This window comes from Nelumbo nucifera, chromosome 7 (genome assembly GCF_055504915.1).
Source record: "Nelumbo nucifera cultivar China Antique chromosome 7, China Antique-T2T, whole genome shotgun sequence".
Classification (NCBI taxonomy): Eukaryota; Viridiplantae; Streptophyta; class Magnoliopsida; order Proteales; family Nelumbonaceae; genus Nelumbo; species Nelumbo nucifera.
In genome coordinates, this window is record NC_142655.1 from 30,810,963 (window position 1) to 30,827,062 (window position 16,100).

Below are 16,100 nucleotides of genomic sequence, written 5' to 3' on the forward strand. Positions count from 1 at the left end.
TATAAAATGGTCCCTAAACCACCAACTAAGGAACCCCCTTAAAGAGGCCATTGAACCTATAGTCAAACTGATCTAATGACCCCCATCATCAGGTTGCATAACATCTTTTGCCTAGGAGACTTTTTTATGAGGTCAGTTGGACTTGCAGTCCAAATCACTCACATCTCTCCATGTGTACGGGAAGAAAAGAAATATAACACTAATATAACCACACCTCCTGTTAATAACCTGCAAAGTAAAAGAAAAACTTAGGATCTTTCTTCATTAGAGTAGCAGGAAAACTTACATCTCTGGTATTGAAAATTTACCTTATGAACATACAAAGCCAAAGCAAGCTGATGTTGATTCATCTTCCCCAATAAAATTGCACGCTCCTCGTATAAAGCATCTGCTGGTAGGCGCTTCAACACCACCTCTGGGTTGTATCCAGATATGCCCTCTAAAGCAGATAATAGCTTCTTTCTGATGGGGGAATAGGCTTTCTCATCCCACATATGTTCAATAGTTATTTCCGCATGCCAGTCAAGTACTTCGGCAAGATAGATTAGCACCTGTAGATATTCAAAACTTCAACTAACATTCCATGAAATTGAAAGGAAAAAGAAAACAAAAGTTAGCTATTTAAACTTCTCCGCTGTCCAATTTAGACTCAGTTTGCATTTAGCTTGTCTTTCTATTTGGCTACTACCTCTGTTGTGGCATTTTCTCCTCCTGGGGTAGGTTTTTTCTTTTCTTTTCCATTTTAATTGTGCGATTTTTGCTTACATTGTTTCTTCCTCTTTCATATTGTCTGTACTTTTTATTTTGATAAGCAACCAAGAATTTAACCTGGGAATCTTGGTTACTCTGTAGGACATCAACCAATTGTTACACAGGCTCACCAATTCTAAATCTAGTCCTTGTTTTTTTTTTTGCTCCTAGAAATGGAAAATGTCATAGTTAAGAAGTTTGTAACCAGTTCATTTTGCAAATTTGTAGAGATTCTATTCTCATTCATTGACAGCATAAGCTCTAAATATGTAGCTTGCATCCTTGGTGCATTCTGCTTTAAGTATGAATTGACCAAGTCTGCTGAGAGGTTTCCAGACAAAAAGAGCTCAATTGTTTGTGCTGGACAGCTTTGAAGAACAAATGTTGAATATTCCAAAACAAGCATTGGATCAGTTGCACAAAGAGGCTGCAGAAGAAAATCCATCAAAATCGAGTTAGATCCAGCTTCTCATATTCATTTTCTATTATTGTTAGATTGAAAAATGTAAATTCCTCAAGAAGTTACTCAGCAAAATAAATGATTAATAATAGGTATGAACTAGGAAGCGAAATCAAAATATGTTGAGCAGCTCATAATTTCAAGACTTTTGGCATCATTTGGTACTTGAAAATATTTACAAACATGTTTGTAGAACTGGTGGGAATGCCTATTTGATTAGATAATAATTTCAAAATATGTAGAGTGGACATGATTTGAATTGGTTGTAGCCAATTCACTGACAGGATGTGGTGCTACCATGATTTTTAGGTTATTTAAAATTTAAACTTATTTCTATGATTTTCAGGAGTACTTTGATCATTTTATATGTTTTTACTTGAACCAAACTTTTTTTTTGATGAGTCACTAGAAGAATGGTTGAGACTGACAACTCAAGTCTTTAGTTGTCAATGTATAATAGACTTTTGTTGATAAATTAAAATGTTATAGTTTCTCCTAGAGATCTTAGAATTTCTTGGATTAGCATTCTGGAGGACTTCCTTAGTTTTCCCTAAGATTGAAAGGCTACCCCCCCTATATCCATTCTGATTGATGGTGGTGAAATCACAAGGTCCTTGTAGTGATTAACAAAAATTTATTTTATATCCTCTTGATTGGTGATTACCTCATCATTAATCATCATGCCAGGTATTGTGTTTGTTAGATCAACTGGTTAGGGTTATTTTTGTCTTTATGCTTCTTATTTATGAGATATAATTAGACCTTTTAGTCTTGCTTTAAGTTACATGTCCCTTAAGTAGGGGCATGATAGTCTTTGTACATATCTTGCAAACCTGTATAATAAATTGATCAGCTGGGCTGAGAACTCATTCTCTCCAGTTCGATCATTCTTTCTATAATCTTTTTCTCCTTTCTTCTTGACCTAGCACTACAATTACAGAGAAACCAAACCATTATAACATGGTACCAGAGCACTAAAAAGTGCAAAGTAAGCTGTGATTTTCTACTCTCTAGGAGATTGCGATTGGTTCATATTTGTTTTCTTTTTTTTTTTTAATTTCTGGGTTGCAGTGTAAAGAATAGATCAATAGGAGGCTACGACGACCTATTTTCTTCTACCCAGTCAACTGTTCTCACTATGAGTGACAACCCTAGTGTTCATTTGGTGGTGTGAGTCCTATTAAGCAGTTATCAAGATGGTTTTTATGATGATTGACAGTGTAGATGTTAACTGAAGCTGTATTAGGGTTTTCATGGTGAAGATGATGGCTGAATGTGATTAGGTTTCTCTCTTACATTTTTCTTTTTGCTATGTGGATTGAATAGTGCTGCATAGGTGGTAAGTAGACTCTTGTAATGCCCAGTAAATAGAAGATTTCATTTGTGGGTGTTTGTTTTTGTGAATTAGTGGTTGTATAAGTGTAGTAGTGTCGACAGTTCTGAGTGGGTCACATTATGGCAACGGCAAGAGAGAGTGGTAGTAATAAAAAACCAATTGTTATGATCTCCCCTAATTATTTGAATGTGCAAATGACATCTATCTATATATACTATTAAAAGTGTGAATGAGGGTGTGTAACTTTTGTTTCACTAAAATACCCCAATTTTTAAATTTGGTTCCTCTATAATTGTAAAGACAGAATTGCAATTTGAACAACCACTTTTCTCTTCATTCAAATCCCTCTCATTATGTCTTACATTTAAGGTATTAACTTCCATTAACATTCATTCAATCATATTCTTCACTAGAAAACCCCTATTTTTGAATTTGGTCTCTCTTTAATTGTGAGTGTACAAAATGTAATTTGAACTACTACATTTCTCCTCATTCAATTCCCTCTCATCAAGTCTTATATTATAGAAAAGTTTTGATATAAAATCTGTAAAAGAAAGAAGAGAAAGAAGACAGGAAAAGGTTTATGCTAGAAAAAAAGAGAAGAGAGAGAGAAGAGAATGGAGGAGAAGCCTAAAAAAAATCTGGCTGCCCCTTTCATTAGATTATATACTCATAAATAAAGAGTGTACAAGTACAAGTATGCCCTTGGTAAGTCAGCTACTTGTAAGAAGCTGAAAAGTCACACTTAACTTATAAACTAATAGGCCTAAGTCCCAACAACTACCTAACTAATGTAAATAAAAACAAATAAAATCAGCCCACAACTCAACACTCCCCCTCAAGTTGGGAATAAATGTCACACATTATCAATTTGCGTAAATCATGCTCCAGCTTGTTTTTTGCAACACCTTTTGTAAGAACATCAACAAGCTGCAAGTCAGATGCAACATATAGAAAGCAAACTTCTTCGGAGGTCACCCTTTCCCTTATTTATGTCTGTTCACTTCAATGTGCTTCGTCCTATCATGCTGAACTAGGTTGTAGGCAATGTTAATTGCTACTTGATTGTCATAGTATATCATCATAGGTTTTTCTGCCTCAATCCCAATCTCCCTAACAAGGAACGGATCCAGAGGAGCTCTAAAATACCATGTGCCATGGCTTTGTGTTCAGCCTCTACACTTGACCTTGCCACAACAAGAGTGCAAACTTTTGATGTAGATCTCCTATCATTTAGACATTCTGCCCAATCAACATCTGTGTAAGCCCCTAACTTCAATTGTCCATGGTCAGCAAACAATATGCCTCCACCTGGGTGTCCCTTAAAATAGGAAAGTGTCCTATCAATAGCCTCCTAGTGTTGAACTCGTGGGGCATGCATGTTTTGACTCACCACACTCACTGCATAAGAGATGTCCGGTTGTGTCATACACAAGTATAGCAACTGTTCCACTAATCTCTGATTCCTCCCGACACCCTTCACTAGTTCACCTTCTGAAGCATTTATCTTGTGGTTCTGATCAATAGGTGTATCATCTGCCTTTGCCCCAAGTTTCCCTGTTTCTTGTAAATCTAGAACATACTTTGTCTGTGAGATGAAGATCCAATGCATTGGACCTACCTCAATGCCTAGAAAGTACTTCAGCTCCCCAAGATCCTTAATTTCAATCAGATTCTTCTTCAAGGTATCAATCTCACTCAAATCATTTCTTGTAACTACAATGCCATCCACATACACTATCAAAACTAACACCTGTGACCCCTCCTCTTCACAGAGTGTGATCAGATTGAGTTTGAGTATAGCCAAATACAACCAATGCACTTTTAAACCTGTCAAACCAAGCTCTGGGTGATTGCTTCAAACCATATAGAGACTTCTTCAACCTGCATACCTTTCCCTTTTCCACATCATTGTAGAAATCAGCTAGAATATCCATATACACCTCCTCTTGCAAATCCCCATTGAGAAAAGCATTATTCACATCAAGTTGGAAGAGTGATCAAGAGTATGTACCTGCTAGAGATAGAAGAATCCGAAATGAGTTCATCTTTGCCACTGGTGCAGAAGTTTCCAAGTAATCTATGCCATAAGTCTGAGTGTACCCTTTCGCAACCAGCCTCGCCTTATACCTTTCTATACTCCCATTAGCCTTGTATTTCACTGTATAAACCCATCTGCATCCAATTGTCTCCTTGCCTTTTGGTAGATCCACAATCTCCCATGTCTGATTTTTAATCAAAGCTTTCATGTCCTCTTGCATAGGTGCTTTCCACTCAGGTTTGAAGAGAGCCTCACTAACACCCTTGGGTATAGAGTCTATAGACATAGAGTCGAGGGAGGAAAGGAAGGCTTGGTAGTAAGCAAATAATCCATTGCAGGAAAGATAGTGTGAGATGCAATGAGCAATACACTTTCTATTCCCTTTTTTGAATGCAATAGGAAGATCAAGGTCATCTGCAATGGGGTTAGGAGCAAGGGTAGTAGTATCAATAGGAACTAAACCATTAGAGGAAGCAAGGGCATACCTGGGTTAGTGTCAGTCGAACCTAGAATCTCCAATGAGCCGATAGGGAGTTATATGGGTTCCTCTACTGTGGAATCAACCTCCTTGTGCAGTCGTAGGTGCTATCGTGTAAAACACTGAGAAACATGACGTAAGGGAGGTGGTAAGGTGGGTGAAATAGGTGGGTCAGACACTAGAGTGGATAAGGGGGTTGGAACCGGAAGTGGTATAGATTGTTCACTTCCTTCCCCAAAACATGCCCCCTGAGAAACCCTCTACAGAAAAAGATGTGGACTCAAAAAAGGTGACATCCATAGTAACATACGGACTCCCGAAGACTGGGTCATAGCAACAATACCCCTTCTAATTTCCTGCATACCCAAGGAAGACACACTTCTTCGCCTTAGGGTCCAACTTCGAGCGGTGAAGACCAAGAACATGGACAAAGCATACACATCCAAACACCCTTAGAGGAATATGGAGCATCTCCCCCTCGGGAAAAAGAAGGCTGAACAGAGTGCTATATCCAAGAACACGGGAAACTACATCACCCCCAAAACGAACTATAACAGTAGAGCTCAACATCATGCTTCTTGCAACTTCCACAACATGTCTGTTCTTCCTTTTTGCTACACCATTCTGTTGTGGAGTGTATGAACAACTGCTTTGATGGATTACTCCATGCTCTAATAGGTATGATAACATTTTTTTTTTCAAAATATTCCCTGGCATTGTTTGATCTAAACACTTTCACTCGCACCCCAAACTACGTTAGCACCATCTGATGAAATTGTTGAACCAAAGATGGTACCTCATTATGGGATCTCATCAAATATAGCCAAGAATATCGAGAATAATCATCCACAACAGAAGAAAATACTAATATCCACCCATAGAGGAAACATGATATGGTCCCCACACATCATTATGGACAATATCAAAAGCAAAAGAACATCTTTTATTACTTTCTTTAAAGGAAATGTCTACAATGCATTCCAAGCTCTCAACCTTCACACTCCAAACTGGACATACTGATAGACTTAAACAACTACGGAAACAAGAAACGCTGACCCATTGTCTTTGACTCGATACCCCTGCTGACATGATGACTCTGATGACTAAGAAGCACATTAAGAAGATAGATTCCATTCACCTCACGACCACTCCCAATCGTCCTCTTTGATTCCAGATCCTGCAAAACACAATGACTAGGAGAAAGAATCACTGAACAATTCAAATTCTTTGTCAAGCTACTAACAGATAAAAGGTTAGTACTCAGTCTAGAGACATGAAGGACAAAAGGTAGGGTAATGGTATCGGTTATCTTGACAGACCCTTTTCTAGCAATGGGAAGAATGTGATCCATTAGCCGTGGAGACTCTATCTCTACTAGAGCAGAGGTGGTATGAGGAGAAAATGGTGGAAATGTTGGTCATATGTTTTGAGGCTCCTGAGTCTATAATCCAATGAGGTACCTCCTTACTTCTAGTGGAAACATAGTTTGTAGTGGCATGTGAACTACTTGTATGTGCAAATGAAGTAAAATGGCTACCTCCTAATCCACCTGTACCCTGCTGTCTGCTTGATAATGGGTTGGAACTGACTATATCCCTCTGATTCAGAAATTGCCTATATCTCTCCAATTCAGCCCTCACTACAGTTGTTGCAACAGACTCTAGGAAAGCTGTAGTAGGGGGTCCTGGTAAGTCACCAGTCATTGCCATATTCACATTTCCCTTATTGTTTCTGAGTCGGCTAGGCACAAGGTGTGGGTAAAGCTTCCAGCAGGTATCTTTGGTATGTTTAGACTTCTTACAGTAGTCACAGATCAGATCTTTCTTGTCCTCCTTCCTAGGTTCATTTCCACCCTTGTCTCCACTTGGCTTAGGCTTCACTGTGCTAACCATAGCTAACTACTCAAGGCTTGGCTTCACATTCCTCATCATCACATATGCCCGAGAGAGAGTTACACTGTCTTTGGAAAGAATATACTGCCGCGCAATGTCATATTCAGGGTTAAGTCCAACTAGAAACTCAAAAACCCTATTCTTCTCTACCAACTTCTGATAAGTTTTTGTATCCTTGCTACTTTCCCAAACCACAATCTCCAAATCATCTATCTCCTGCCATAAGGTTTTGAGGGCTGAAAAGTAAATAACAACAAATTTATCTCCTTGCCTGTTTGCAATCACTTGGTTTTTCAACTAGTAGGCTCTAGCAACATTCTCATTCTGTGAATAGGTTTCTGCAACTCCATCCCAAATCTCCTTGGTTGTGTTAGCCCATAAAAAGTTTACTTATATGGGGCAGCATAGAATTGCACAACCAAGTCATCATCATGTAGTTCTCCTGTACCCATCAGGAGTAGTTAGTTTCAGGTTTCTTTTCCTCACCGTTGACATACCCCAATTTCTCACAAGCACCAATGGCCATCTTTGCAGATTGTAACCACTCTAAGTAGTTTGTACCATGTAACTTGATTGTAGTGATGGTCCCAACCCCGAAGAGGTCTCTAGCACCTCCTCCCTCTTGTCCCATTTCACTTCCAAGTTTGTTTTCAACTCCACAATCCTCCATAACTCCCAAAAAGGATTAGAAAATCAATTTGAAATGAAAAGAGAGGTGTTTATCTCCTTCAGAAACTTCAAACACCTTTCTGGTACCCCAGAAGCCCCTTCCTCCAAAGATTCCTTTTTCCATAAGAGCGGGAGATGAGAGAGAAGAGGCTGCTGCTCCCTCCAAAGTTCTCCAAAAAAGTTGGGACTTGAACCACCCTCTTCAGAAAAACTAGGAACCCTAAAAAACTAGAGTGCCACTTCCTAGGTCAAAACTAAAGAGTCCTACTAAATCAGGACTCTCCCCCTTTCTCCAGTTCTTCTTGATTTTGGTGGTAAACCCTAGAGCAGTTACAAGGGATTGCAAATTAACCTAAAAATCCAAGAACTGGGCTTACCTGAAGTCTTCAATCAGCCCTTTACCTCATCATGCAGTCGGCCGATCTAGGGCTGCATGATGGAGCAGCTCAAGAAACCTTTAACCTGGCTCTGATACCAAGTAGAAAAGTTTTGATAACCTGTTTTGATATAAAATTTGTAAAAGAAAGAAGAGAAAGAAGACAGGAAAAGGTTTCTGCTAGAAAGAAAGAGAAGAGAGATAGAAGAGAATGGAGGAGAAACCTAAAAAAAAAATTTGGCCGCCTTTCATTAGATTATATACTCATAAATAAAGAGCGTACAAGTATAAGTATGCCCTTGGTAAGTCGGCTACTTATAAGAAGCTGAAAAGTCACACTTAACTTAAACATAAACTAATGGGCCTAAGGCCAACAACTACCTAACTAAGTTATGTAAATAAATACAAATAAAATCGACCCATAACTCAACAATATTTATGGAACTAATTCTCATTTTTGGTTCTCATTCTTTCAAAGAAAAATAAGTGTGACAAAGAATATTTGTTTTTATTCCATATTAGAAATGAAATACAAATTTAAGACTAACCCAAAAATGGAGTTGTTTTCTTGGTGACAAGTCAACAATTCAACGTTTTGGGTTAAGTGTGTCAACTTTTGGTTTATTATTATTATAAAAATTAAAAAGATGAAAACACATAAAAGTATAAAAAATATAAAAAAAATCGTAGAAAACATTTGGGCACATCTCTACTATCGTATATTCATAATTGTTAGAGTCGGCAGTCAAGGAGTATTATGGTCTTTATACCTTATTTTCTTGAGTGGAGTTATGTCCATTATGTTTCAATTTAAGTAATATGCCTCATACTTAATTAGGGACATAAGTGTCTTTGTATCTCTGATACAAGCATATAAATAAGATCTGGTCAGCTAGGAAGATTGATCGAGTTCTCTCTAGCTGAACCAAAGGTTTTCTCTTCTCTTCCTCTTCTTCTCCTTCTACTCTCTCTCTCTTACCCTAGGACTGAAACCAGTGTAGTAGAAAGTGTTGTGAGACGGGATGATTTCATATTTTTCCTATTTTGGAGCACCCTTTTATTGTGTATCTTATGTACCATATCATTGTACAACTCTTTTATTCTTTCTTAAACTAGAGAAGGGAACAATGGTCCTTTCTCACCTATTGCATCTCATTAGTATATAATATACTTTGTGTGGGAGCAAGAAGATGGTCAAATCATGTCATGGTTGTGGAATAGTAATGAATTAAAAAAAGTGTGAATTTTATGTTTTTAGATACAATAAAGAAATATGGGACCATGCTAAGAAGCTTTATTCTGGTCAAGACAACACTATAAGAGCATATAAACTCTTTCAAGAGTACTTCAATTTGCAACAAGGAAATCAAAGTCTTGAAGAGTACTATGTTAGTATGAGGAATTTCAAAAATGAACTCAATGTCTACCACCCCTTAACCTCAGATGTAAAGTTCAATAACAACAACGGAAGTAGCTTGATGCAAGAATATAAACCTGTTAGAGCAGAGATATTGGGTGGATTTATACTCTTCTCTCTCCATTGGGTTTCCTTTGCACTTGCAGAGACAACTACTGCTTTTAATAGGTCTGCCTTAGTGGTTTGCAAGAGGGGGCATCATGGTAATAGGGGTAGAGCTCATGGAGTACGAGGAAATTGTGGTGGACCTTTATTTGGCCAAGGTAGTGGAGGCAATGGAGGTTGAGATATAGGGTGAGGTTGTGGTAGAGGGGACACAATAATGTTCCTAGGAAGTGCACATATTATGGAATGGAGTGCCAAAATGTTAACTTTTGCTATGATATGTATAGGCTAACCATGTTGTGACTAGTAATGATAAAGTAGGTGATAGTCAACAGGCTAATCAAACACCCTCAACACATGCTTTTGGGAAGGAGATGATGAGTGTTCCATGTGATGAATATGAGAGATTCCTTCAGGCTACCTCACAATAGAACACTACTACTCTTGCATATTCAGGTATGACTTGTCTGGCATCCAAACCATCCCATTAGATTATCAACTCTAAAGCTTTTGATCATAAGATTGAGACTACAGGTGTGTTGTTGTTTCTTTCTTAGTTCTCCACATCACAAACAATTACCCTATCCAATGTTTCTACCTCTCCTATTTATGGTGTTGGTAATTTCGACCTTCCGTCCTTGGTTTTATCATCTATTTTGTATGTTCCTAAATTTCTATTTAACGTTGTCTGTTAATAGATTAACTAAGTTGTTTAATTGCTCTATCACTTTTTGTTCTTCTTCTTAGATCTTTAGGATCTCGAGACAAGGATGAAGATTGGTGCAGGATGTGAAGCCGGTGATTTGTATTATCTTGATGATGGTGACTCAAACATAACACTTTAGTCCTACCTTACTCCTCTACAATGGTATTACAGGTTTGGTCATCAATCTCTCAAAGCACTTAAGTTACTTCTTCCATCATTAAGTCACTTTTCATATTTAGAATGTGAGTCATGTCAGTACAAGAAACATCATCAGTTCCTTTAGTCATAGGAAGCACCATTGGTCCAAGGAAATTGGAGAGTGAGGAAACAAACTAATAGGTAACCAAGAAGTTTTGAAAGTCTTAGCATGCTTTTAACTGCGCAAGGAAAAAATAATCAAAATAATAATAAAGAATTACCCTTTCCATGGTAATTGAGCATATAAAAAATCAAAGCAATAATATTATAAGATTCAAATTAATTATAGTTATTGAGGATTGCAAAACATCAAAAGAACATGTTTATTTAGAAGTCACCTTGAGGTACTTGATAATCATTTCAGGAGTAAATGTCTGGGTAGGTCCAGACTGTGGTTGGCATAGGCTTAATTCCTCAACCAGTTGGTTAAGAAACTTGAGAGCTTCACGGTGCAAGTTGTTGCCTTTGTATAGTTCTAACAATTCTGAATTATAGTTTCTCTTCTGTAGGAATTCTTCACATATTTTTACATCACAATAGTTGGGGCCTTTCAGAAGATCTAATGCAACTGAGGACTGCCCAGTAAGAAGAAGAGCTTGGAGGAGTGCAGTATCAAGTGCAGCTGCCATATCCCTAGCACCTGAGCTGATATGAATGTGACCATGGCTCTGATGAAGCATAAATTCTTTGTTAGAGAATGGACCCCCATCTAGAACTTAAATAAGTAATAAAATATACATCCGCATCTACTTAGTAATTTCCAAATGCATACAAGGTAATATAATGCCACACATTTATCAGATTATTAAGTTGCCACCAGAGGAAGAGGAGCATCAGAACCAATTTTCTAACAAATTATTACAATAATGATAAATGTTGGAGGCAACTACTACTTCAGGATATGGTTCTTCATATCTGTTTTGAATGGTAGCCTTTTTTATTCTAATTAATTAATGCACAATATCATACTCTATTTGAAACTACTGTGTAAGATTAGATTATTGATACACATTCTCCATATATTTCCACATCCCCTTGGATCACATGGCAATTCCAATAGATGCATCTATTGAACTAAGAAAGTCCCAAAAGGAATAAATTAAAAAGGAGTCAGATGGTAGACCTGCAGAATGCATCATCAACAAGAGAAGAATCAACTCTTTGACCAATCAAATCTTGGTTGATTTGGCTGAAATTTGGGGGTATAAAGTACACTTATAGTACTAAAATATTGTAGATTTACAGCTCAATCCGACATGGAAGTGCCATAACTGATGGCTTCAAGTTCACTGGTTTTGGGGATCTGCAAATCATGGTCAAGGCTCTAGTCAATAGGTTGAGCAATGGGCCCAACTGGCATTTATTATAATTCCTATATTTACTATTTACAGTAAAAGGCTGACTTATCTTAGTAACTTCTGATTTCTTATATTTGGCAGATTTAGAGAGTTATAGTGTCCTACTAATAAAAGAGTAACAAACAGGTCTTGTAGGGAACACAATCTATTCTATTCTATTGTTTTTTTTCCTATTATGGACTGAATAAATAATTCGTTTTCTGTTTTTACTATAGCCAACAGCTATAGTATGAAGCTATGTTTGGCTTGAAGGAAAAGATAGGGAAAGGTAAGGAAACCTATACAAGGTTTGTAAAGGTTTCCCAACCTTTCCCTTCCTTTCCCTACTTTTTCCTTCAAACCAAACACAGCCTAAGTTATTTGTGTTTTCTCTTCTATTTTCTCTTCTTTATTTGCTTGTTAATACCTGTTGATGAAACCTATTATTGTGTATCAGAAATTTTTGCTTATAATTGGTATCAGAGCAAGTTTCAGAAATTTTTGCTTATAATGGGTGGTTTTTCTAGGTTATATTTTGCTTTTTCGAAACTGGTTCAAAGGGGTCGGTTTAAGGCCCAGTTACCCTCTGAACCAGGGTCTGACCCGATACAACCCCTGGAGGGGCGTATCGTGAAGCCATTGGCATGATACGTATCGGGCGATACGGGCCGATACGTATCGATACTTTGAACCTTGTATCAGAGTACTTACTAGAGGATCTATATTTTGGTAGATCCATGGCTAGGCAGGAAGATTAACACCAAAGGCTGCAGGAGACAAGGAAAACAGTGACTAAAGAAAACTTAGAAGTGATGAGACAACAGATTAGGCATGACATACAACAACAAATTGCCAATCTTTGTGCATATTTGGAGCAATCAGGGATTTTAGGGCCTACCAATGCTAATATTGGAGGACAAAGGAACCGGCAACAACTTCAAGTATGTACCAAAGGGGAGGAATAGGTGCAAACAAGCAATAGAGACCTATCACCAACCTGTGGGAGACTTGTGATGAAGAAGAAATCTATGAGGAAGTTAGGTATTGAACTCACCAAACTCAGAAACAGCCTAGGAAAATAAATCCACATGTAAAAGTGAAAATCCCTACATTTTCTAGTGAAGAAACACCAAAGAGGTGCTAGATTGGTTTGGTGCCATGCAGAGAGTGTTTCATTATTTTTAACCTTCAAAAGACTAGTACGTTAAGTATGTGGCCATACGATTGAAGCGATATTTTTTAGCTTGCTGGCAGCAAAATGCAAAGGTCATGAGGGGTCAATTTCTGCCATTGAATTATGAAGTTTTGCTAATTCAGAAATATCAAAATTTGCACCAATGAAACAGGTCAGTTCAAGATTATACTAATGACATTTTAAGATGAAGACTAGAGTAATCCTTAGTGTGTCTAAAATGCAATCCATCCGAAGGCATCTTATGAGGCTGAAAATAAGCATCCATAACTTTGTTGAGTTGCAACCCTGCTCGACTAGACATTGGCAGTAGCAATTCAACTTGCGACCATGGTTCACAATATTGGCGAGATTTGGACAAATTTCCTCAAAATTTCAGCAATATTTCAGATTTCACCATGGTATGGTCAGATTCGGGTGGGAGTCAAGGGAAGTAAGTTCTTATAGGGTGAGTGTTTGGAAAGGAATCATGAGCTTCAATCAAGAGTTCCAGAAGTTTGGTCAAGTTTAAAGTGGGGGATGGCTCTAGAGTGAGGTTTTGGGAAGATGAGTGACTTGGGGTAGGTAAGTTGAGTGAGGTTTGCCCAAGATTCTACAAGTTGACAGACCAACAAGTTTCAATAGACCAGTGTTATGAGTATAGTTGTCTAGGTGATGCCTAGGCGGGTTCCTAGGTGACAAGGCACCCTTGGAGGCTCACCCTGCTCAGTCGCCAAGCAGTTTTGTGCACCATGTTATAAAATGCTTTTATATTTTTAATTTTTAGACATTATAATTATGAAATAGACATTATTAAACTAGAATATTCATTTTATGTGTTTATATACTAATTTCTTTTTATTATTTTCTTATTTGTTAGGGTTTAATCAACACAAACATTGTTAATGATTGTATTGAACCCATGGGTTAAAGTATCAATACACCTTTGTGTATTGACACAGGTGTTTCAGTACATATAACAATGCTCCCCCTATTTTTTATTTCTTTGGTTTTCAATTTCATTTATATATATATATATATATACACACTATTTTAAAAAGCGGGTCCCCGAAAACACTTGTAAGCAAGTGTATCGTAATGATACAATACAATGCACCCGATACGGGGCGTATCGTGTTGGAATTTTGATCCTTGATTGAATCCTCAAAGATTTAAAAACTTGAACCAATAAGCAAGGGAAGAACTTAAAATTTGTCTAATCAACACATTTTGTTCTTCCACATCTTCTTCTCCTTCCACCTTTTCTTTTCTTCTTTTCCTGTAACAAAAGTAGGGTTTCAGCCCCTATATTTTTTGAATTTTCTTTCCTTTGTTCTTTTTCTTCTCATAAAATGTTGATTCTCTAGACTTAAACATGAAATTTATACTTCTCTTATGAAAATTATGGATAATTATTAAGGAAATATGGTTATGGAACCTAGGGAACTACCCTAGGATACATGGTTTTACTTGAAAAAATTCCATCACCTAGGTGTCAAGGTGCCCCCTTGTCTCCTAGCCTTGCCTTGGCGCCTTGAAAACTGTTATGAGTGGAGAGGGGAGCAATTGGTTTGGAACCCGAAATTCAGAAGGCCTCTTTTGGACCAAGAAGTGGAAGAGTACATCATGCTTTTGGGAAAATTAGAAGGGACCAGCTTTACTAGATCTACAAAAGATGGTTTATGGTGGAGAGAATGTAAGGAAGGAAGATTCACTATTAATTCATTCTACAAGGCACTAGTAAAAGAAGGAATGGGTTCAGACCAGATAAAAGGAGTGTAGGGTAACCTAGTCCCCCGAAGGGTAGAAGTCTTGGGGATTGCATCTAGCCAGCTAGTGTTATTTGTGTAATCAGGAGGAAGAAACAATGATTCAGTTGTTCTTCTCATGCAGTGTAGCAAGCCTCATTTGGAAGTTTTTGTCCTTTTTATTTGGGATGAGTGTCACCAATGAGTCCAGTAGAGATCTTCTCCAAATGGTCAAATCTCTGTGGCAGCAAGAAAGCTAGGATTATCTGGAGCTGTGTTCCTTTTGCAGTTTGTTGGTTTATCTGGAAGGAGAGAAACAGAAGGGTTCTTGAGAACAGGTCAAAAAGCATTGGATACCTGGTAACTTCAGTGAGCAATCTGATTTCAGACTGGGTCCTTAGACTTCCAGATTTTGATCAAGTGTCCAAAGCTGATTTGTTGGAAAGATTCTGGAGTACCCTTGATTACAGCCTTGTAATGAACAATCCTTTTCAATTTGACTTCTAGTGTGTATTTGGTGTGTCAACTTGACAAGTAATGGTGTTGAGATGTAATTCCTTTATTTTTCAATTGAATGAATTTTTTCTTGATCCTTCAAAAAAAATTTCAGGTTTCACTGAAAAACTTTTAAGGTTTAAAAGTTTAGAATATTATTAGAAACTATCTGATATTTCATTAAAACCATCATAGTTTTTTTAATCTTTTCTGTTATCAGTAGTTATACTTATGCCACAGGGGCATTTTTGTCTTTGTACTTAATTTTTATCTTATTAGTTAGGTCACCCTAATATAAATAGAAGATCTGGCGCCACCAGATCAGTCAAGCTCAAGGTGCTTTTATTCAGGGGAGACAAATATTGATTAGATTTTAATAGAAAATGAATGTGTGGAGGAGATGAGAAGATCAAGTAATCAAGGCTTCTTATGTAAATTGGATCTTGAAAAGGTCTATGATATAGTGGATTGGAGTTTCTTGTTAGAGGTACTTAGAAAGTGTCTTTTTGGGGATAGATAGTGTAAATGGATTAGTGGCTGCCTTATTTCCTGTCATTATTCTATTCTAGTCAATGGGATAGTCAATGATATTTTCCTCAACCTGTAGGGGCCTAAAACAAGGTGATCCATTGTCCCCTTTCTTATTCACTTTGGTTGCTGATGTTTTTAGCAGTCTTTTATTAGAAGCAAATAGGGTTGGGTCAATAAGAGGGTGGAGAATTGGTAGAAATAGAGTTCCGATAACTCACCTTCAGTTTGTAGACAACATTATAATCTTTTGTGAGGTTTGTTACTTGGTGAAAGTGAGAAATTTGAAGAATTTGATTATTCTCTTTGAGAGTATCTCTAATTTGACTTTGAGAAGAATTGTGTGGTTGAACTAAATTTGGATGGGGAGAAATTGGAGATTATTGTTGCCTT

General features: G+C 37.4%; 1 protein-coding gene across 3 annotated transcripts in view; it reads right to left on the bottom strand.

The window, feature by feature from the left end:
* The window catches only part of LOC104598235 (vacuolar sorting protein 39-like), a 102,905-nt gene that overhangs the window by 12,029 nt on the left and 74,776 nt on the right, over positions 1–16,100 (bottom strand). For 2 of the 3 annotated variants that reach the window (XM_010260179.2, XM_010260178.2), the window contains exons 7-9: positions 10,767–11,096; positions 956–1,177; positions 309–551 (exon numbers count right to left, since the gene is read on the bottom strand). In XM_010260179.2, coding sequence (XP_010258481.1) covers positions 309–551; positions 956–1,177; positions 10,767–11,096 — 795 coding nt within the window. The remainder of the gene's footprint in view (positions 1–308; positions 552–955; positions 1,178–10,766; positions 11,097–16,100) is intronic. The other variant, XM_088891692.1, reaches the window with a different exon arrangement.